The sequence below is a fragment of the Hippichthys cyanospilos genome, chromosome 10, assembly GCF_059441005.1.
Source record: "Hippichthys cyanospilos isolate Australia breed blue-spotted pipefish chromosome 10, RoL_Hcya_1.0, whole genome shotgun sequence".
Lineage (NCBI taxonomy): Eukaryota > Metazoa > Chordata > Actinopteri > Syngnathiformes > Syngnathidae > Hippichthys > Hippichthys cyanospilos.
Genome location: NC_142378.1, coordinates 12,856,758 through 12,881,739, shown reverse-complemented (window position 1 = coordinate 12,881,739; position 24,982 = coordinate 12,856,758). Strand labels below are relative to the sequence as shown.

The following is a 24,982-nucleotide window of genomic DNA, read 5'->3' as shown; positions in this document are numbered from 1 at the left end:
GTTGCCCCACCACCTTCCACGTCTTTCATCTGCCGAGGCCCCCCAGCTCGCGAGCCCATTCTCTGCCCAAACTCACAGAGCCGGGCCCCAGCATGGTCTGACAGCAGCCCTCTCATCAGCCTGTCAGGCCTATGCTAACAAGGCGCTATCCATTCCGCATGCCCTAGAGTGCCAGCTGTCTCTCTGTTTCCTGCCTTTTCCTCTGTTGTTCCACTCCTCTCCTCTCTTCTCGTTGCCTGACTTGACTGTCTCCCGACTTACGCTATCTTGGTCCTCCCTGACATATCATTTTTTACCCATCTGTCTGGTGTTCTCTCCGGCTACACCTCTCTTCCTCCTGCTTTTCCTTTTTCTTTTCGCTCAATAGATTTATCTCAAGCCATGTGCCATGACTTGCCACGCGTGTTCCGCTGCCGTAGCCACAAATGTGCCTATTTGCATGTAGTGGGTGTTTGTCTTCTTTCTTTTTTTGCATGCGTGCATCTGTTTGTATGTGCGGGTACTCGTAGCTCGTACCTTATGTCTTTGTGACAGATTCTCAGTCACTTTGTATGTGTGGGAGGCCTGGCGTTAGCTGTTGCCCACGGCAACACGTCTGGCCTCGCTCTCTCTTCCTGTGCCAGAGACTTGTTGTGAGACAAACTTGTGTCGCGCCTAGCCTGACATCCGTGTATGTCGACAGAGGTGAAAGCAGACTGGCTAATTGGAAACTTAGTTGGTGCTGAGGAGGAGAGAAAGCAAGGCTAATGTAACAAAACTAACAGTCAAAGGAGGCTGGCATGGACTGAAAGACAGCTGAGTGAGGGGGAAAAGAATAACCAAAATTAGTTTGTCTAAAAATGAGCGCGTGACAAGGAAGTGGTTTACTTTTAACGGGAGGCATTTGTCCCTGCTGTCTTGAGTTACAATGGCCTGAAGTTTTCTTTCAAGCGCAAGTCAACCCGACGTGTAAGATTTAGACTTTTTTTTTTCAGTTAAAAGGAATTAAATGATGACAAATTTCAAGAACTTGCAAATAAAGGTGTTCTTAACGACCAACAATGTTGTAATTGAAGGTCTAGTTATCAGTAACAGTTACACATTGTCCCTTTAAAGATATACATTTGCAAACGTTTACTTTAGAAAATAATGATCAACAATTCCTTAACTAAATCCTAACTCATATATTTTTTTAATTTTTTGCCCTCTCAATTTGATATAATATTCTTATTTTGATTAAACCAATGCAAGTTCAAACTTTTTTTATCCAATTCATCGACAAAATTATTGACTATTAACAAATTGTTATAATATAATCTTTAAATACAGGTTGAAAAATGGACAATTTATCCTTAATATTTTCTAATCAAATCATTGAAGAAAAAAAAAGATACAATCTCAAATAATTGCCGACTGATTTTGTCATTAAAGCTAAAATCCACATTCCTGTTACATAAAGCTGCATCGCTATATTAAAAAGTAAAATATCACCTCCCTCACTTGTACTTTTAGTTTCATTTTGGTTTCAGCCTTTGGTGAGACTTTTTGTAGACAGCTGAGCCTTTCATGGCAATCTTTTTAAGGCATTTTGCCAAGCTTTAAGACTGCTGTAATACCAGCTGTAATACTTTTTATTTTTCCCATCTTTTTTTGTTACACTTTCTTCTTCTTTCACCGCTCGCCCAGCTCCGTCTTTTCTGTCCAATTCTGAACGAGTCTGCAAGTACCAGTCTTCTTTATATTTGGGCTACAAGTGCACTAAAAAGCTCTCAGGGCAACACCAAAGACCTTGACTGCTTTTTGAAGCAGGCTGTCGCCGTATAATCGCTGAGCTTCTCACAGCGGATGGGCCAACACACACATACACACAGTGTGAGAGGCAGGCAGCCCTTCATTACCGGGCTGAGCCCCGGTCCCCGAGGACTGGACCCAGTACCTAATCCTGTATTTGTTCTTCGGGACTGTATCTGTGATTCTCCATTGAATGGAATATTAAGCACCCAGGTCTTTTGTGGAGCGTGTAAGCCATTTGGCTCCACTCATCTATTATTTATCAGACTGGCAAATATTTTATCAGCCTTAGCCTCTTATGGCCTACTGTCATGTGAACCCCCGTCACAATCCTCTGACCGCACGTTTAAAAAAAAAAAAACTTGAATTAGGGCTGGGAAGTAAAATCAAATTGATTTGAATAATTTGTCATTTAAAAAAAATAGGTTAATCGTGAAATTTGCAAGAGTGGCAGAATGTATTACAACACATGTTTACAATATGTACTAACTGCTTAGTTGTGGTATTTTAAGGGATAGTCCACTTATTTAGCAGTAATTTAATTTTAATTTTAATTTTAATTTTAAGCAGTAATGAGTTTTTCAGTAATGAACTCTTTCTGTAGCAGCCTTTTTTAAATACTCCTTCACTGACACTTGAAAATATGTCAAAAAATATATAAATTAATACCCTATTGAGTGTCTGAACTCTTAAAGACATAAATTTACATCTTTGGGATTGAAAGAGTTCATTTCCATTCATTTATTTATCTATTTTTTATTTCCCCGGGGAGAACCCACAGGGGCTCAGGGAGAACATGCAAACACCCCATAGGAAGGCCAGAGCCAGCTGGAATTGAACTCGGGACCCTGAAACTGTGAGGCCGAAGTGCTAACCATTCTTCCACAGATCCGCCCCGAGTTAATTTGATAACTCAGTTACTTTTCACGTACTTTTGAAAACTCTTTTTCATTAGCTGTCTACTGAAAATACCATTAATTGTGCTGAAGGCTCAGGCTCAGACCAATCAGTCATGGTTCAGCTTATGAAAGTCACATGATCAACAGGTCAGCCTTGTTTGGTCATTACTCGAGCCTTGAGCATGGGTGATTTCATTTTCAGTTGACAGAAAATAGAAAAAAATATCAAGGTATTAATTGAACATAAAAAAAATAATTTAGCTATCAAATTAATTCTAGACAAAATATTAACGTTTTGCTGTAAAAATGTCAAAATAGACTATCTCTTTCATCAAGGTATGAATGTTAATTTTTTTAAACTGATTTTAAATCCATATTACTATCTTTTTCTGAATATTTTCACTTGTTTTGTTCTTTATTGCTTTCATTAAAATCAACTAAAATCCTCCATGGTTGAAGAAAATCAAGATTTTCATTTTTAGCCATCTCACCACCTTGAACAAAGAAAAGTGTGATTTTTTTTTTTTTCCAGCCTTTTTATTTTTTAACTTTATTGACCGTTTTTTTCTTTGGTCTCAATTATAGCCAAACAAATACATTTTTCAGCAATTTGAGTGAGAAAGGTACAGGATTTTCTCTTGAGCTAACTTATCGCAGACACCGTTTCATCCCCATCTATTTGGAGATAACAAATGAAATAAATATAAGTATCCCAGCGTCAGTCACCTCCTTCGTTATAACTCCCCCAATACAGCCAGTGGGTGTTAGAAGAAGAGTGAGAGACTCCCCTTTTGCCTTTCAACCTGCAAGTAAATCACACCAGTTGGGGGGCTCACCTTGAGGCCTGGTGGAGATAATTGGAGATGGTTAGCGAGGTGTTCTGTGCCATTACCTCCTGGTACCAGTGAATGGCTGGGTCTTGTCTCGCACTCCCAGAGGAGAAATATACTTGCCTGTTGGATCTCCACTTTGTGTGTGTGTGTGCGCGCGCGTGTGTGTAAGCCTGCAGTCAGACCGCTGACCTCTCTTTATCACAAATTAATGCCCCTTTATCATCACTTTGGCGGAAAAAAAAAATCTGATGATTTTGCTCGCAACTCCTCCACCAAGTGTTTCACTTTCCCACATAAATATTCATGTGATTGATTTACTCTAAGAATTAACAAAAGAAGGCAAACTGTTTGTTAGGGAATTGGTTTTGACAGGAGCGTGGCATTGTTGTGTGGAGGAAATATGCATATTCAGATATGCGGAGCAAGACACCAATTAAATGTTGATTAAGTCTTAACTATTGTGGGACCGGCTGGGTGAGAGATTGCACCGAGACAACAAATAAGCGTTCCCCCCCACCAGTCGATAGGAAAAATGAATGCAGTTAAAACAAACATGCGTGGAGGGCGGCACATTTACACGAAAACAGGCATTCACGCCGAGCCTCTCAGATGTCCAGGCTTGATGCGAGGTTCCACTGCAAGAAGTGGAGGAGGAGGTGGGGGCTCTCTTTTTCTGGCAGCGGCGGTTTTGGCTCATGGCCGGTCAATTGTGACACTTTGTGTGTCAGTGAGCAGAGGGTCTCCTGGTAGTTGGATGTGTGTACGAGCGCGCGTGTGACAGTGTGTGTCCGCTTCACACATTGACTGTGAAGCTGTAGCGGTATAACAGCGGCTGCTGCTCCAGGGTCCCGGTGGTATTGGCCTAGCCCGCAGTCTCTCTTGGCTAACTCATGTTTCATTCTTTGGCAATTTGCCCTAATGAAGTCCCGCAGGAGCCCCTCAGACCTCTGTTCTCTTTCCATATTTAATCATGTTATTTTAATCTGGGGGATGAGCTAACGCCTCGTTCCCCCGCCGTGCCCGCGTGTGTGTGTTGCAGGTCATTACTTTTAGCTTGGTTTTAAAGAGACGCCGTGTCAAGACGGGTTGGGGGACGTGGGGTGGGGTGGCTCTAAGACAATGGGAGACGATGATTTTAATTTTATGTGTGGCGTTGGATTGACTGTAGTGAAGCCCCTTTGAAAAGCGGTGTCATCTTCATGTGATCGTGCCTCATTATTTGTTTAAAAAAAAAAAAAAAAAAAAAAAAGGTTAATTATTTGAGAAAGAAAAAAAAAAATCCCAGGCTTAGACGCTTCTCTTAGTGATGTGTGTTGGGCTGTTAGTGTTGAAAAGCAGTTAATTGTGAACTGACAAAGAAGTATTAGGGGCGCACTGAAGATTTAAAATAATCCTGCAAAGAAAAGTCTGATGCTTATAAAAAAAAGTAATATTATTGAAGAAAGCGAGAATTTTATTAGACAAAGCCTGCCTGACTCCGACTTTTGCAATTAGGTCTTGTGCTGAAAGGTTGACATTCACATGATTCACTAAGATTAGGGCTGTCACTATCGAATATTTTTAAAATTGATTTTCAGTGTTTCAGTTGATTAATCTAGTGATCAGATACAATTTTATTCTGACTTTTTTTTCACTTGCAGTTTATTAATTTATTTTGTATTGTACTGACCAACCTTTTTGAAAATGATTCAGTCACTGGTCCATTCATTGTTTTTTTGTTTTTGTTTTTTTTTTTAAGTAAAATCAAATGTCTTATTTCGTTCAAAAAAGAATGACAAAATCACAAAAAACAAACAAAAAGGACTACTGAAATTAGAACAATTACTACTGAGAAGGGTGAAATTCGAGGATTACGGATAATTGATTCTTTGTCAATTACCCTGTATTCGATTAATTTTACAGCTTTAGTTAAGTTTATTCAAATTACGATTGAATGTCATTCTAGTGCACATTACTGTGTACAGAACAAAATGTCATGGCATTCGACCCGCACAGTGTCATATTATATTACAAATTAACATCAATTCTATCAATTATTCATTCATTCATCATTTATACCACTTGAGCGATTCAAGTTTTACTCTCCAACTTTTTTGTAACGAATTCAGGCACAGGTCCGATCATCGTTCATCACCTGTCTGCTTTCATGAAGGACTGAAATTAAAGAATAATGAGTCTTGATATTAGGGCGGAGGATCAAAAGTTGACCAAGTCCACCTAGTGGCTAAATGTCTGATTATCATTTGTGTGTTTAAAAACACATTAATTTAGTAGTAAAAAAAAGAAGGCTAACCGATCTCGTTTTAGTTCCACTCTTAGGTTAACTCAAAGAATATTGTTGAAGCATTGTCTGAAAGAGTCTTTGAAAACACTATTACAAGTGTAATGCACATATAACATTATGTTGGTGTGAGCTAAATGGTAGTGAATGCTTGTTAATTTTAAATGGTAAGACTTGCTGATGTTTAAGAAGTGTAGAAGCAAATACCTGAGTGTACCTACTCACTTCGACTCATGTTCAGCCAAAGCAAATGATTGAAAAATTATAATTCATACTCTATATTTTTAACATTGTTTGGAAGCAGTACATTGAGGGGGTTGTTTACTCCATTATTTGATTGAACAATGGTAGGATAATTGATTTTTAAAAATATATGCTAGTGACAGCCCTTGATAGCCTATAGTCATAGAATCTGGACAGTTTTACGCAATGCAACAGCTTTAAATGATTACTTTATTACTACAAAAGTCACTAATATTTTTGATTGTTTGATTTCTCTTAATTGATGTAATTTTGACACCTAGATTTATCATGATGTGCATTAGAACGATGGACTATATATAGACGAAGCTAGATCATATTGTTAGTGTAAGGCAATTGTCTTTTTTTCCTCATTCTCAGCCATACCTTTCTTTACATCTTTGTTTCCATTTGTCATTCTTTGGCTCTGCTACAAAGGATCGAGACAGGCTGCTGTCAGCCAGTTGATCTTCTCTTCTTTCCTCCAGTGATAGCTTGAGGTTACATGTTCAACACAAAAGTCTTACATACAAGTACCTAAAGCAACATAAATTACTTCTGCACAATCTAATGACATGCAGTACTTGCTTTAATTGACACAAGGCATAAATTTAGTATTTAAGGTTATAGCATCTAGAGCAATTCTAACAGCTAGAATAATGAAAGCTTCTTACACCACAATTAAAAACACTGGTAATATTTGGACTTAGTTGAGAATGACTCGACAGTTTGATGTTTTCTGTTCTTATTTCGCGCTGACCTTTTGATTCATTTGTGTGTGTGTTTTTTTTCTCTTTAGTTAACTGCATGTGTACACGGTGCAGCTGCTTTGCTCTTTCCGATGTACTGGCAGCATATCTTCATCCCTGTGCTGCCCCCGCATCTTCTGGACTACTGCTGGTAAGTCATGTCTCCCCCATAAACAGACACACTGTGAACATAACATATAGCGTGGGTCACTATGCTTCATGACGCTCGTGCCGCTTTTTGTGCTGCTTTTTCTCAAATCAGCTGTGATTGATCATAGTGTACAATGTGAGAAATACATCCGCCTTTAGAAACTTCATCGCTGACTAAAATGTGATTCTAAAATGTGACACTCTGGGAAGACTCAGCGGCAGTTGATTGAATCACAGTGGTGTCGTCTGAGCGCTGATTACGAAAATACAATGTTATTAGATGATGAGCGTGTATGGTATGGTGTTCTCGGATGTACTGATGTGTGCATGTGCATATTTGTTGATGGACGATAGTGTCATATTTCAGTCTATTAGACTGCAGTGCTACGGGCCTGCTGTGTGTTGCAGGCTTGTATTAGGCTTATTATGAGCATGCAGCCGCTGAATCCTCTTGGGCAGAGGTGATCTGACACAGCACGATTTAATTAAAGAATGTCTGTGTAAGTCTTACATATATATATATATATATATATATATATATATATATATATATATATATATATATATATATATATATATAATATTTTTTTTTTTTTTTTTTGAGTGGTGAATGGGAGCGCGGACATTAATCAATGCTTTTACATGATTTTTAAATTATATCAGACCATGGCATATGCAGAAGTTATACCAGAAGTATTTGGATAACGACAAATGAAGTCCGTTGACACCAGACTTCAGTCGTTGACAATTGTTTGTATTGGAAAATGCAGTTGTGGCCATATAAACTTCTTTTGTTTTCCTTTCCTTTTCCTTTTCCTTTCAAGAAAAATTGGAGACAATGTTTTTTTTGCTTTTTTTGGGCATAAGTGGCATGTCTTGAATGAGAACGTTTCAATGCTACGTCATTACTCAGTTAGACATGTAGAGGAGTTTGCTAAGTTTCGGGCCTATGAAAAAGAACAGGTTTACAATCTTATTTATGTTCAAAAGAACCGCAAATATTCTGAACTATTATTAATACATATTAAGAACACTGGATTAATTTGACTTTTCTGAATAATTGAACATCCTATTCGGGGGAATACTTCATTCAGCCCAGACATGCAAAGACACATCTCCTGCGGTGCCCACATATGTTGAGTTTGAGGCTTTTGTATTGAAGTGAAAGTTACCATGAACTACTTCTGAAAACACAGAATTCAAATAAGCTTTATTTTTCTTCCCAATTACGGTAGTTAGTATAACTTTTTTCTGGTTTTATTTAAAAAAAAAAAATAGCTGACTGTGAAAATTTGTTGTACCAATTTGCCCCCGTTATTTTGAGTGCTGATGAATTGTTTTTCTCTCTCCATCTGTAGTGCCCCCATGCCATACTTTGTGGGTGTTCATCTTAGTCTGCTGGAGGTATGTTTGTTAATTCTTTACTATGCATCTGCACATAAAAGTACATGCAAATATGTATGCATCATTATGTATTTGTAGGATCCTGCAAAATACAGCTGGATAAAGTTTGCAAAGCAGACAAATATATGCAATAAGTTCAATGTTTTATTTACTTTACTGTACTAATGTAGTGTTAATGAAGTAAGGCTGGAACTAACTTTCTCATATTATGCCATGCTGTTTTGGGTGAAATGAAGATGCACACTGAATTAAAGAACACCCTTCACGATGGGTTTCTTGGTCTCTCTTGCTTGTACTTTTTCTTTCTTATACCTAAGTGCACAAGAGAAGGAGGAAAAAGGCAGGAAACACAAACAAACTCCATTGTTATAAACCTTTGTGTTGTGTGGTGGGGCAAACCATCGCCACTGCCATTGTCTGCGAGCGCGTGTTGCAAGCTCGTGCGCATGTGTGTGCGTGTGTGTGATAGTTGTCTGACAGTTGTGGCACTGGCAGTATTTATCACACTCTGCATCCATGACAGACCCTCTTTCTTGCCACTCCATAATTAGTCCAGATCAGCATGTGAGCCTCCACTGCACAGGCTGTCACAAAAGTGACAAACTAGAAAATTCACACACTATGCTTCCTCGACCCCCCCCCCCCCCCCCCCCCCCACACACACACACACACACACAAACCTGCCTGTATCCTGCATCACACTGAAATAATTGTTGAATTTGTTGCCATCAGGATGCATGCAATGTAGCACAGAATCACTGTTGTTGATGCATGAGATTCAAGTGCTGAGGAGAATGTACAATTCAAATATCCTCTTTCAGTTCCAGTCTTCCTGCGTTGTGCATGTGTGTTCTAGTGAAGATGTTCTTATTGCACATTTTTATTGTCATTTTGTAAGGCAGTGTAAAGACAAGACTTTACTGTTGCTGAAAATTTGTCAGATTTTCATGACCTTTAATCCTGAAAAAGCGGTGCTTTTTAACCAAAGAAATACAATCAAGTGACTTATCCAGAGGCTTATCACAATGTCATATTTTTTGTGTATATATTTTATTTAATTACTTTTAGTGCTGTCACTATCTAAATCGTTTTTTAAATAGATAATTGTATTTATATAATATATATATATATATATATATATATATATATATATATATATATATATATATATATATATATATATATATATATATATATATATGTATTGTATTGTATATCTGTATTGTATAATTATTTTGGGGGAATATACCATCTTATACTAATAGGTGGATATAAAAATTCCACAGATGTTTTACTAGAGACTAAGTAATTTGCAATTTCATGAGCAATTGCGATTATTATTAGTGCACTAGTGATTACCATTTAAGGTAAAAACACACTAACTACCATATAGTTTAACCTACATAATGTTATATGTACATTAGTCATGTAATAGTGTCCTTAAAGACACTTGAAGACTGTGCTTCAACAATATTCCAGAAGTACACCTAACAGTGAAGCTCCCTTCTGCTGCTTCGTCTTCTTAAGTAGCAGACTGGGCACGTTTCATGCTTGACTTCCCTCTCTAATTTGAACACCTAAAATCGAACCACTATAGATTGTTTGCAGTGGCGGGTTATACTCTTAGATAATACAGCCCTGGTGCTTTTTGGGAAGTTTACAACTTTCATTCCTTTCTTTTCAGAAGCCCCATGTTCAAATGTTGTCTTTGATGAAAACTGGCATGCCAGGCACCTGGTATGCCAGGTATGAATGTTAGTTTATTTCAGTCATTTTTTTGTTATTTTGTTTAAATTATCTCAAATTTATGGTATCTTGTTTTGTGGTTTTTGGAGGGAGGAGGGGGTGGAGCCTATCACTATGACCGCGACATATGTGTATAAAACCTTGATGCACATACGGTGATTATAATATTTTTAGTATTTGTATAAAACCTTGATGCAAATATGGTGAGGTATTTTTTAAGTAAACTGAACAAACTTGGTTTGCTTTCTCTCCAGACCTCAATTAAATATTTTAGGGAGGAATTGCTTATATAATTAGAGACATAATAATAATAGCATTGGGGCAGGTCCAACAATTTTTGGACTCCAATAACCCTATCTAGGCATCATATTGTGCCTCATATTACATTGAATCATTCAGACATCTACTGAAACTGTGTTAAAATACAATCTCCATCCCATTTCTTAGTCACTTTATTTATCATACACGCAGACCACGGAGACCTAGACGCTCAGCGCAAGTTTCATCTGACTCTCAAACGGGTTGGGGAGGAGGCTTGAAGCAAGTTGAGTAAACATTATGCAGGTGTTTCGGGCACGAGCCTGCCAATGCTTGTAAAACATTGATTGAAACTCTGAAACCCTGAAATACTTTTTTTAAAGCATACATTTAAAATGACTGGTGGAGATGCATTATTCCCATAACTCATATCCTCGACTGTTATACCTTATTTGTGAATAACTGAGCATTCTTGCTGAATGATGTAAAAAGGCAAGGACAGATGACATTTATTTCATAGTGTCCTTAAGGACAGAAATTGAAATCACACAAATTGGAAGTAGCCTGGGCATTTGTTTGCCACGCTACAGTTCACATTGGTAAATCCTTGTTACATTTTTCACCCAGAGGTCCTGGAATCCACATTGAAAAAGATGCGTAGGATGCGTTAAATAGGGTCACAGACAAAAATGTCTTACGACTCCATTCATTTTCACACGGCATCGTGATGGGTCAAATGTGTCACATCAATTGTCTGCATTACTAGAAAAGAAAATTAGCTTGTAAATCTGTGACGTTGTCCTCTTGTAGAGAGTGCGCAGTCGATCCCTGGAGGACGTGGTCATTCTGAACGTGGACACCAACACACTGGAGAGCCCCTTTGATGATCTGCATAACCTTCCCAGTGACGTGGTAAGACTCCTTGTTTGCTCATTCAGCTTTTTTATTTCTTTCCTGTCTTTGTTCAAGAATAACAGTGAAGCGTGTTAGTATTTTTTTTTTTTTTTCATCTTTTGAGCTAGTGCAAGTCTTTTAGTCTTCACCCCTCCCATATAGTGACTTATTCATCGGCCCAAAACTTGTCATCATATTGTTCTGTCCCCCTCCCCACATCATTAACGTCTGCAGTACTGGCCCCTCAGATTGCAGCTGTCTTAAGTAAACTCCCGTTGCGCCGCACAAGGCTTGAAGGCGAGCGTCGCTCCCTGACCATCAGAGGCTTGTGGGAAAACTTGCAACTCCCTTCCCTTCATCTCTGTCCATTCTTATCATTATTTTACCAAGTCTTGCCTTGCCGCCTGCCCACTGGCACGTTTGTGAGAGCGAGGGGTAGGAGGTGGGAATGAGGCAGTGGGAAGAGGCGATGGCTGATTTTCAAGGGGGAGAGAATGGGAAGAAGGGGGCCAATTACCCGTGTGGGCCGTGAAGCCACCTGCCAGTCCGTCGTCTCTTTAATTAATGGAGCAATGATACTGTGGAGATGCTTCCTGTAACAGTGACCAGCTTCAGGGTCACTGACGCATTTACACTCGTATATACACACGCGCACAGACACACACACTCACAGCGATGCGCAACTTGTCTTCCCATGTCTCTGTCGAAGCAGGATTGTTTGTTTATCTGTTTTCAGACGGTGTGTATTAAAGCGCCTCTGCGAGGCGCGGGAGCCCCCGCCGAGGCTGCACACACACTATTACCCACAGCGCAATAACTACGGACTCTGATTCCACCGCATGCCAACCTCTAGCAAGAACTAATGTATATAATTCAGTCGAATACCAACAGTTACTTTATATAAAGTCAAATACAATCCTTTCCAGTGCAATGTTTAACTTTTGAAGCACAAACGCTTTAGCGTATATTTGAATTGGACAGCCTTGTATAGAAATTAGATATTAGACTAGATTTTCTACAGTAATACCATTTTGGTGCTTCTGTCACAATGCACATTATTACTTCGAGGTATTCTCTTCCAAGTCTTTCTCATTTTACATGAAACATTTGTCAGTTGAGCGGACACCTTCCATGTCCTAATTTTGACAGCATACCTTAATGTTTTTCACAAATCTATATAATTAGTCATGCGTTAGATGGGTCAGTTATTGTTACAAATTACCAATCTTATGTGTTAAAATATTTTCCCCTAGTCCCAGTGTTAATTGCTCAACCAAAAAACTTTTTTTTTTGTATGTCACCTGAAAAGGGGTCATTTTGGAGACGGAATCCACCAAAGGCCAACAATATTATGAGCTCTAATTTGAGTTAAGATTACAGATTTGAGGGGAGACCTGGCACACAATTTCTGTACTGTTTATTATTTCCAAATATCATAAAGGACATTTCTTTGTGCACTTTGGGAGTGAAAAAGACCTTCACAAAACTATTCACACGGGATTTGAAAGAGTCTCGGTTGCATTAAGTTCCTCTGTACTTGCAGTGCAACATTACCATGGCACAAACGTCAAAGTAAAACTAAAAAGGAGTAAAATAATAAATTACGATGAGGGCACACTATGTACAATACATACAGTATTCATCCATCCCTTATACTCTGGGAACGGAGGCGATTGAGGAAGCCGTCTCAAAACGCCCCTTATAAGCAGAGAGTTCGTTAAATCAGATAGTTGTGAATGATAGTCATATTCGGACTTGAATTTTCATTTATCGTTTTCAAGCCATTCTTCAAGGGAAGCGTTTCACCTGATGAACGTCATAGACAGGCTCTTGCTTTCTGTCCACGCCAGCCCCATCTGATACGACCGGAGTAGCAGGACTTAGAAATACTTGCGCCTTGGTGAAACACGAACGAAAAATTGTTCATTGCTCGGTACACCCGTTTTTTTCTGGTCCCGCTTCCTGGCGCCGCAGTGGTAAGCACCCGTGGAGCGAGCCAGAATTATTCGCAAAGTGAGTTTGCCGTATAACCAAGTCATGATTTTTATGAAACGACAGAAGCCAAGAGGGAAGCCTTTGTCTTTGCCTTGTGATAAATCAAGTGGCAGACTGAGCCTTTTTTGGCTTTGATCAAGAGCTCCCCGGTTTTTCTGACTAATGACAGAACATAGCCCCCACGTCATGTCAAATTACACCACCTGAAACGCAAAGTACAGCGCCATTAATATATTTAACACGGCAAATGACTTGTTGTTTTCACTTCTATTCTTTGCTTTTTGCTGCCTCGTCTCATCTTTTCACGCAGGCTGCTGGATTAATAAGCAAGCGAGCAGGTACTAATTAAGTGGAATTCCAGGTCTCTTGTTAGTCAGCTTGTTAGCGATGAGGACATGCCACGTGGCATTTGATGTTTGTGTTTACACACGGGGGGATGTTTTAGGCATTGTGTCGTCAAACAGAGGCCTACAGTCTTGATTAATGCTGAGTGATTCTCTGCCTGAGCTTAGCAGCCGCACATTGTTTGCGAGCCACTAAAGCCGCCCTTCATTTCTCTCCAAAGCCCGCTGCATTATTCTCACTTTAAAAGCCCAGTGTCACTTTGTGTGAATGTATAAATAAAGTGAAATAGATTCAAAGCTTACGGGCACAGGCTGGATTTTTATGTCTATTTCAGGAGTAACTAAGAGCAAGAACCAAGCGCTCTGATGTTGATTTAAGCAAACCTTATGAGAGCCTGCTAATGAAGGCGATACAGGCTGTGAGCACATGTGGACCCTATTACGCCGGCCGACTGACCAGTTGTCGTGCTTTTAGCAGGTTCAGAGTTCACAGTTGTCCCGAATTAGCTGTCCTTCCTCAGACGGGACCCCTACACTGGCTCCACGACAGCCCGCCCCCTTAATGGGCTTTCCCCACAATTTCACACATAATATTTTAGATTTATTGACTTTCACGAATGCTACCATGCCAGTAGCAGTTCCGTTTGCCCCCCCCCCCCCCCCCTCCAAAAAAAAAAAAAAAAGGCAGAAAGATCTGAATGAAGTATCTAAGTTTCCAATTTTAACTACACCAGGCACTTTTTTGTTGCTTTTTATGGCTTTGCCTTTGCTTATTTATTTGGCTTTCTTTAGTTAGCCCTATAAAATCGTATCGTTAGAGTTTGCAAAGAATTGTTGTTTGAGGAGCCTATATGCATAAATAAACAATATTAATTGCACAAAGACAGTGCTTGTGTCAGTAAAATCAACGTGTCGACACGCATCTCGAAGAGAAAAATAGTAAATTTCTACTGGAAGATCAAGGTATTTTGGTTTCTTCTTCTTCTGAGACACACTGCTTCTCTTCTGCATAGACATTGTGCTGATAACTTTATAATTGGCTTTTGGTTGCCTGGGCTGTTTACCTCGCTAGTCATTAAAAGTATCCAAGAATAGGAAATTAGGAGTCTGTTAATTCTGAAAACAAACAGAGTGTGACTGAATCCGATTTTTATTTGATCCCCGCGACTGATCTGCAACCAATTTTTCATGTATTATTCTTTCTGTGCCACGTGTTCAAGGTGAGGTGCTACAATGCCGCTTTACATCCTTATTTTTCATATGCTCTCTCACATCACAGTCTAATTCCTTCTTTTCTCCTCCTCTCTGCCTCACGTTACTTTGCTGACACCGTGTACCCGTACGCTCAGAGCCGTCGTGCATTTGATCATTTGTATTCCCAATCAAGGGGTAAATATACAGCGTACACTCCCACTTCCTGTATTTCAAGACTCTGTGTGGAGCTTTACAAATGAATGAGGGGGCTGAGGTTGTGTCTGCACACATCTCCTGAGATCACCTGGCACACTTAATCAAACATTGAGCCTTTAATTTGGTATTTGCTTTCTGAAAACAACATCTACATCATCATATGCAGTCGGCGCTGGGTAAACTCAAACATTTGCATTCCCATGGTAACGTGGGACCTGCAGGGTCCGTCCGAATGAATGGATGCAAAGCAAAAGTGCTCACGTTCCGGAACAACTTTTTTGTCTGGCTTTAGTATTATAAATAGTTTTCATTTCAAACTAGATGAGGCAATTTCCAGAAAATTGCATGTGATTGCATGTGAATGCTGAAAACTGTGAAAAATAATGGGAGGGTGTGAAATAATGTGGACTGCAATTAATATAATACAATGATTTGAATTTTTATGGAATGACACTGAACAATATGATGAACAACATGGAATTATAAAAACTGGTCAGTTTTTTCTTTTATTTGGAAATATGGGGAAACAATCGTATCAATAAGTGTGTCAATAAGTGTATATATTGGAGGAAAACAACAAAAACATTCAAATGTATGTGAAATACTGAATGAGCTCAACATTTAAAATTTGGAATGGAAACACACTTTTCAATTCCCCATGGGAAGAAATAGGAATTTTTTGGAGTGAAATGATAGCCCAGGGAGTGTTGAATTCAGAATGCTCTGAATCGGTCAAGAAATGTCAAATACATTAAATGGCAAGATATGGCGGAATAGAAATATTTAATAAGAACACAAATAAAGGTACAATACCATATTAACAAGTTTGCCGTTTGAGATTTTAAGTGGGCATGAAGTGTAATGCACAAATACTGACACGTTTACTCACATGGCCTTCATTTTCAAATTGTGGTTTTGTGGATCAGAAGTTAAAAAAAAAAAAAGAGAGCGAGCACGCCATCACCCACTGCGTTGCTTCGACAATGCTCGGGATGACATTTAACTGTAGTTAATTATGTATGCAAAACTCAGGCGCTCAGCCGCTTTAAGAGGTCAGCTTGACAAAATAGCCCCACACGAGGGAGATTCTTATGGCAATGCCTATTAAAACAGTCTTTTGCTCCCTGATTTATTTCACCTGACTGGTGCGTCATGTCGCCTCCACAACACGCTGCGAATTGCATCTCTCACCGCACGGTAATTGCAACTAATCGTGTCTGTATTTTAACGCATCACGTGATCAAATCCCAACAAAGACCCGATTAAAAACAGAGGACCATTTTCCTTATTATTTTCCAGAAGTAAATCCTTCAATTTTGCATGTTTTCAATCCAATAAATGCATGGATTTGAGAGTTAAAAAGAGCATATTTTATTTGTGCTCATATGTGAAAGGACAAGCCTGTTCAGTGTGTCTTTGTTCATATTTGTGTGCACTCTCGTACAGTTCAAACTGCAGCACATCAAAAGAAAGTGGGAGATTTTCATAGCTATTTTTTTCTTTGTAGTTCTTTAATTGCGTCCCCATGGCTTTCTTTCCATGGACAGAATCTTAAACAAAACATTCAGAGGTTTTTTTGTGGGGATTTTTTTTTTTTGGGAGGGGTGTAACTTTTGATTCTTTTCTTTTTTTGTACAACAGATAAATGTCAAAGCTGACGGCGCATACTTAATGGGTAGATTCATTTTGGTGAGGTTTTGTTTCTTTGTTTTTAATTATACTGTTATTTATCAGTTTGACTACTGACTATAATATGAAAATGATCACCTACATAATCATATGGATGTATTAAGATTTTTTTGACAACTTATCGATATCACCAATTTTTGATGATTAATTCATCATTTAGAAACCCACAAGTATCTAGATCCTCAGAATTTTAGGCTCCAATCAATATTGTCTGACTTATTTAGTGTCCAATAAAAGCAGCGTGAATTTCGTTGTGCTAAATCTAAATAATATATTTTATTCACAAAAATCCACCTTTACTTTGGAAAACAATAGTTAATTTTTTAGTTACTTTTCTGACATTGAATTATTATTTTTTATTAATCTGATTCAGTCATAAAATAATTTAATAAAATAGGTGAAGCCCCAGTATCAAATACATATATCATGGCCTTTACTCAGACACAATCAAGGATCAAATTCAGGTTTGTATTTTCAGCAAGTTCTCAACATTTGACCATTTTGAACAGTAATAAGGAATTTAAAACAAATTAGACTTTTGGTGTCCAAATTTGAGCTAGTTTCTGATAAGCCTGAAATAGCATAACATTCAACCGTTATTAACAATTACTTTAGAACTTCAATATAAAAAATAAGTGTATCAATTACATGAGCACTTAATTACCTAAATTAATTGATTAATTTTGTGCCAAATGACCCAAAATTATCAAATACTTTGGCAAATTACTTAAAGTAATGAATTACTTGAGAATTTAATTACCTAAATCAAACAATTATTGTTAATCAATTTCTTGAGTACTTAATACCTGAAGGAATGGTACATTAGTACTTAATTCATTCTGTACTGGCCTGTTTTAGATCCACCTTTCGCTAAACATTTTTTAGATTCATTGAAATAAAAATTTAAAGACTTGTAAACACATGTCTGCGATTGAATATCTGGAGTCTTAAGCAAAAAAATGTAAAACGAACTCTTTATGAGTGAAAAGTTATACACTATCTTCTACCAGAAATATAAGCTCCAACCTAATTTCGAGTGCTTACCAAAACTGTGAAATTAGGTCACAAGTGCCCCTTAATAAAATCAATCTGTTAAAATCTGATAAAGTCAATCTGTTAAAATTAAAAATATGTTACGATACAGAATAGATTAAGAGAGGAAAAGGATAGACTGTAAAATGCTTGTTTTGTTGTACACGTGCATAAGTATTAGCTGCATGCACATCGTGTAACATAGTGGATGAAATTCATTTTTATCATGTATGGCATAGGCATCAGAATGCGAAACATTCCCAGCGCACTGCCGCGTTTATTTCAACAAGTAAAGATCAATATTTCAGGAAGCCTTTTCGAAAGATTTATTTGAAAGATTTGCCTGAACGGCAACATCTCAGCGGAATAGGCGTGCTTTATTTTTCCTTGTTTTGTATACATATTAATGCATCGGCAGCACGCGCGCCACAGATGTCTTGATAGCGCGGTATCGTCCCTTACAGTCAGGCGGAGATCATCGTTGCACCTGCTAATTACCGTCTCCAGCTGGAGAGTTAAATGGAGATCTGTTCGTTGTCTGACCTTTGACCCGGTGCTCTTTATGCGAGGCACTTCAAACCCTGTTTGGGGCTGGCTGGGCCGGGCCTTAATGAGGCCCCGTGTCTGCCCTCTGTGGGCTGCGGCGCTTCGGATGCCCCTCTTTCATCCGCGACCGTCCTCCCTTGATGTAAATTGAAAAGATCACAGCTATGGGGAGAAGACCTGGGCTGGAAAGGCCTCTCTGCATAGATTATGAAGATCATAACTCAACAGTTTTCTTTGGCACCCCCCCGGCCGCCCCCCCCCCCCCCTTCCCCGCACAATGCAATAGTTCTAATTGGACCCAATGGGGGACTCTCCGGCTTTGATCTCGTCACCGGCACTGTGACTTTACACTAAAAAATGTCACCGCCAAATAGGGTTATCACCTGTAGAGCCTGGCCTTCCTCTGATGCCTGTACGCGTCTCGTTAGTTTCACTCAAACCGGAAAAGTTAATTAGTTTGACAGAAGCATTACCGTGGAGACGTACCTGGTGATTGCGACGCCGGCTGCACAGTCAAACTCCAATTACCAAACACGCTTATTTCCGTGTGATATGCAAAAGATACGCACGGCAGCGATGGCGGCTTTGCTCTCGTCTCTCTTGACGAAACCAATATGTTTCGCGCTCTTCCAATATATTTGTAGCCGTTGATTGATCGCCCGCATGTGACATGGGAGGATTTTTAATCACCCTTAAACTTTTGAGCAGAACTTTTTCACCCCTAACGCGCAGAACGAGAACACAGCTGATTGTGTCCCCTCCTCATTAAAAAGTGTTTGCCAGCGCAATGCGCTCAACCGTTCAAAGCTGCTGCACACAACTAACTCGGTGCGCAGAGTAAACTCAGCTAGCCCGTCTTGTCTGACAGTCTTTGGGGTATGCCTCCCCCACTTAGACTGACATTGTGTTCACTTTGATTTGCGCGCCCCCACCACCCAATACGGGGAGAAATAAAAAGACATTTTAATGAATTGCAAGAATGGGGAGGGAAAAAAAATATCTGCAAATGCACATAAACATGAAATATTAATTCTAGAAAGAGCTTTACCCAGACATAAAAGCGTTTAGCACAATGAGCGAATATGGAGATGACACTTGTTAATTTAACCGTGATAAACTTTCCGTTTGATGCCTGGGAGCATTTGCAATGGCAGCACGGGGACGCTGTGGAGAGTGAGAAAACCCAGGAGAAATGAAGAGACGCTGTTCATTTTGTCTCTGTCCCAGTTTAAGACTGACACTCTCTCCATCTCTCTGTTGCCTTCTTTCTTCTGCTCGCGCTCTCTCTTCCTTTCCGCCTGTCCTCCCCGCCTGAGCTCTCTGAACGCTTTGCTTCTCCTCCCCGAAGTTTTCCCGATCGGCTAATTGCTGATACCCAGACAGCGGCGTCTCAGGAATCGCAGCCCGCTTATATGGCCGCCTCTCATCGCAATTGTCCCGTAATGCCGGGCAACATGGTGTCATTTGGTGATGCAAGCTTCTGGCGTACGCGCACGTGGGCACACACAAAGCTCAGAGCATCGCTTCCATTATATTGAAATTTTGTGGGGAGGTAAGGCATGAATATGATTAAATATGCATTGGATGTAAGCCGCACTTACTCTGAGGTACTGTAAGAGAACAGCGTTGGTCAGACCGTTGTGCGGCTGGGCAACAAATTCAATTAATTCGACTAAACCGTCACTTCAAAAAGAAAAAATTCAAAGTTCGGCACTAACAACTTTATTCTGTTATTTAAAGGGATAGCGCGTGTATTTAGCAGCGTTTTTAGCAGTCAAAAGTCAATCATTTGTTTATTACTCTTATAATACCAGTCACTTTTAGCCTAACACTTTACTCATTCAATGCCAGGAACGTATTTTCACTTTTTTTTTTTTTATTAAGCGTCCACACATTCAATCCCGGATACTTAAGTATCAACTTAATACTTAAGTATCAGGAAAATAATGGCCTTAATGTACTTAAGTTTTGATTGAGATTTTATGTCCTGGCTTGTCGAAAATGTGAAAATACGTCCCTGGCTTTGAATGAGTTAGAAATATTTGAAAATATTATGAATAAGCACCTAGGGTTGTATGTCTCAACTCTTAATGTCAAATAACCCATTTGGGATTCAATGAGTTAATTTGTTATCTACATTATTTATCGCAAACCATTAATACATTAAAGACATGTTTTGTTTCCTCTTGCCGTCGACTAAAAATTCCATCACTTGCTGAGGGTAATGAACGTCACATGACCAACGGGTGAGCCACGATTGTTTGTTCGCCTAGCAAGGAAAAATTAAATATTCTAATTTACAATATTTAGGGTTTCTTTTTCAATCAACTACATAAAGTGCAACCAGGGTAGCGCGTACGCTAAAGTGAAAAATACCCAAAATATGTGTCAAAAAGGACTGAGGTGAGTTAAAAAAAAAATAAAAAATTCAATTAAGGACTGACTCAATATTATGGTGAATTTGACATAACTTTCAAACAACCCCCAAATTGATCATCTTTTCCAGGGTAACCTCAAAAATTGTTTTTCTGTGTACCCATAATTCATTTATTTATTTAAGCGCGTATCACACAAATATCTCACCAAACCTGTTCTCTTGTCTTTTGTTTTTTAATGCATTCCAAAGCAACTACAAAATTGAAATATCAGAGGCTACTTGGAATACTGTAATTAAAAAACTCTGCCAGCGTATGTTTCATACAAAACACTGGCAACATCAATCAATCTGTCCCTTCCTCCATTCCACCCAAAAAATAGCTTTTCATAGCTTGTGCATAACTTACTTAGATGCTTCACTGAAGAAGTTTGTGATTATTATAAAGACGTCTTGTGAACTACTCGTCAAGAATTTTGCAACTGATGCAAAATCTCCATTTCAGGATTGATTTAATTCTATTCGATGTATTACCCAGCCCAGGTCTTACGTGCAAACACGAGCACGATGAATCCTTCTTGTATTTCTGTCAACGAAATGAAAATGTGATCAAATGTACATTCAAATGAAAAGATGCGCAATTTGCAAAGCTGGCACAGCCCACACAGAGAGAAGCAGTCCTTTTCTGCCAACGCCTCCTCCTCCTCCTCCTCGTTCAGTCAGACTGCTGCTGAGCAGGTGAGGAGAGACTCTTGACAACTTCTTTCCCAGACTCCCTGGGGACCGCGGCCAGGGTGAATCTTTTGTCATCCTAAAACAAGCTCGGGCCTGCTTCTCCTCTCCTCTCGCCTGGAGTCTTGGAACCGCAGCCAGGAGAGGGGAAGATAATTAAAGACATTTTATGTCAAGAGGCTCTTTTCTAGAGGGAGCCGGAAGAGCCAGCAGGGGGAAAGGAACACAGTGGAGGTGGCAAGAAGAAGTCGGGGAGTAAAAAATGGAGGGAGAAGTCGAAGGCAAAAAAGGTGATAGGGAGGAGAGTGGCTCTGAGAGGCAAAGCAAGGATGTGAGTTTTCATTTCCCCTTTTGCCACTCCCCATCCTCTGCTCAATTAGCAAAGCAGCAGGTGCTCCCAGCAGCACAACGCGTACGCATGCCGGAGAGACAGGCGTTCCTTCCCTCCCCTCCTGTCTTTATTTCTTTTTTTGGGATGACCTGCAAATGTGATATTTCACACTCAGAATGGGCTAGCTGCCCCCTCCCCCGCCAATTTCAGACGTGATAATTTTAAGTTTTACCCATCTATATCCATACCACTCTCACTGCATTTCTCTCATCATGTTTTCCTCCAGGTGTCCTCTTTGAAGAGCAAGCTGAAGAAGCAGTCAACGGCAACCGGAAGTGGCGTGGCGAGGGCCTTCCTGAGAGCGCAGGCCGCTCTGTTTGGCTCCTACCGGGACGCCCTCCGATACAAACCCGTAAGGCTCTCTCACAACTAGCTGCCCCGGTCGGTGTCGAAACATCTTAAGCTTGTTAAAAATCTCAGTTCATCTAAAAGAGACATGTCCTTATGCTCTTCTGAATGTCGTAAACATGCTTCATTAGTTTCAACGTCCTGCAGCTAACGCCACTTAATTATTCACAAATCTCAGAGAATAGTTCTCAAAAGAGGAAAGATTTATGCACAGCACCCCTGCTGCACGTTGGCCTGCCAAATTCAAATGTAATGTGACACCGCACCACCATGGCATGACACAAGCTAAACTCTCAATAAGTGTGCGAGTGCACTGATGACAGACTCATGAATTCAAAAACGGTGAACGTAATAGGATGAGAATAACAAGATATTTGTGCGACAGGCACTTTCTTGTTTCTATTTTACTTGTCTAGTTCATTATACATTCTCAGGAGTGTTAATGTTATCAGCCTTTCTTAAATTTAGTCTGTTTTCATCTTATTTCCATCGCGCTTGTTCGTTTTTCATCCGGTTAAGTTCACACGGCAGCTATACAACCTGTGTCTGATCTTTTGATGACAGTGTAAACTGCATTTAACCATTTTTTTCAAATGTGACCCAGGCCACTTGGTATGTGGTCCTAAATCCGATCCATAGCCGATCTTTTGTCACGTGACTTCATCTGAATGGCCAGGTCGTATTTCTCCTACTCGCACGTAACAAGCGACAAACGTCCACAAATGTGCTCTCCAAAAGTCAGCAGCGTTTTTGAAATCCAAAACAATAGCCGACAAGGTGAGTGGAGTTCAGTGGAGGGAGAGGGAGGTGTTTTTTTGTCCATCTCTCTCGCTCGCTAGGACATTGCTGGCACTGCACAAAATGCCATGGTCAAAAATTTCACCCTACCCCTTTTTAATTTATTCCTTTCATTGAACAGATTGAAATGATTCTGGCTCATGTATGAAAGCCATTTGAACGTGTATTTTTTTTTTTTTTGTCTGGAAATATTTTTAGTGGTGTAATATATAATGTAAATGTAAATATCAATTTAAGCTTAGTACTTCTGAATGGTCTGATGTTTCCAGCCAGTCAAAACGTTGTAACTTTATAAAAACAGACATGGTACTACAAATATGTTTCACTATATCATTGAGTTTATTGCTTCTCCCTCTGGCTGATGTATGCCATAACTTATGTTAAATTATTTCCTGTTTCGATCTTTCTAACTGGAATTATCAGATACAATCAGTGATTCTCAACGTTTTTCTCAATTTTGAATTAATTTACAAAAGTAATTGAACTGCAATTTTTCTGTGAAATTTTGATACAAGCTGTGACTTTTTTTTTCCTTCCAGATTAGTCAACCCTCAGTGCAATTATCACGATGTACATTTAAAACAACATCATACATCATACCATTAAAATATTAAAAGATTTGAATGATGTATGGACATTCAAGAGGTTTTATAAGTGAGGCAGTCCTATGTAAGACTCAGTACTACCTGCAACTACCAGGTTTTCAATTCCATCAACATATGGCTCATAGGAGTGTATTGCAGACGCACTTATTGTGAATTGAGTCAAATGTCAGTGGCTGGACTCAGCCTGCTTGAATTGCAGGTAAAAGGTGTGTTCGCAGGCAGAGTGCAAGTTTAAGGTGGGCCCGTCTGGAGCAACGAAATGTCAACGAATCTGAGAATACTCAGGACGTTTCGTTTGAAGATCTCTTTTAGCCGGCTTTGGAGTTTGACTTTCCTGTGCTAAGCCCTGCTAACATCACTTTACCTGATCTTTTCTGCAGATCAGGTCTGTGTCGGTGCTGGGTATACTCCAGCATGTCCTGTTTGACAAATAGCGAAGCCTTTGTTCCTTTAGCTTTGAAACTAATTGGACTTTGTGGACTCCCACTTGCAAGATGCTACATTATTGATGCCGTCTTGCTTTTCTGTGAAAACAGCCCGTACACCAACAAACTGCCTCCTCTCTGACACAAGTACTCACACTCAACGCAGTGTGTTTGTGTACATGTACATGCAATGATTTCTTACGGACAGCATTCTTGAAAATGCCTCTGTGTTAACAAACACTATGCGCGCACACGCACGCGCGGCTCAACCTTGTCTCGTGCAGAATTGTGATATTTGTGGAATAATTCTACCCAGGCACCAGTAAGCTCATGGCTGTGATCCACGGGCCCTTATGTCTTGACAGAAGGAAGGGTGTGGAAACTTGGCAGGAGTCTTGCTGAGTTGCAAATGAAACAACTCTGGGAAATGCTAATCAGTCCAAAAGCAATCGCACGATGAAAAAAAAAGCATTTCATAGGTCAATCATTTTTTTCGGCTCATATTCTCCCAGGTGCCCGTCACCTGCTTGAAGTGCCACAGAAGCCAAAAATATCACCTGAAATAGCATTTGACATTGATGAAGCCCATGTAAGGTGGCTGGCTTGATTCTTACCTTTTTGGGCAATAGAAATTAGTGGAGGCTCAAAATAAGCAGTGAATGTGGGACTTTTGCCTCATGTAAACACATGGAATCGCTAAGCTGAGAATCTAGTGCCCGCCGATAGTCCCAAATAGATTTTGAATGACAGTTTATTTGCATTCAAGAGGGCAGTGTTTCGTTATACATCATTTGTGATCCATACGAAGCGATCATCATGGTGCAGGCCACATAATGCTTTTGAGTTGCATGCTGAAAAAAAAAAAAGGATTATTTTCAAGATTGCATGTTGAAGTGACTTTTCACATTCACTGTCAGAGTAGTAGTCGTCAAATCAAAGCAATCATGTTAACCGTATACATGGAAGGACTTTGGCAAATTAGGATGAAACGAGTGATGTATGCAATGATATTTTTCAACTTTATAATACTTCAATTATGTTTATGTGATACACACCGGCATAACATAAA

At 39.5% G+C, this 24,982-nt stretch overlaps 1 protein-coding gene across 2 annotated transcripts in view; it reads left to right on the top strand.

Moving 5' to 3' along the window:
• The window catches only part of dennd1b (DENN/MADD domain containing 1B), a 127,984-nt gene that overhangs the window by 68,553 nt on the left and 34,449 nt on the right, over positions 1 to 24,982 (top strand). For both annotated transcript variants that reach the window (XM_088426282.1, XM_088426281.1), the window contains 4 exons: positions 6,823 to 6,923; positions 8,281 to 8,326; positions 11,141 to 11,242; positions 21,964 to 22,089. In XM_088426282.1, coding sequence (XP_088282408.1) covers positions 6,823 to 6,923; positions 8,281 to 8,326; positions 11,141 to 11,242; positions 21,964 to 22,089 — 375 coding nt within the window. The remainder of the gene's footprint in view (positions 1 to 6,822; positions 6,924 to 8,280; positions 8,327 to 11,140; positions 11,243 to 21,963; positions 22,090 to 24,982) is intronic.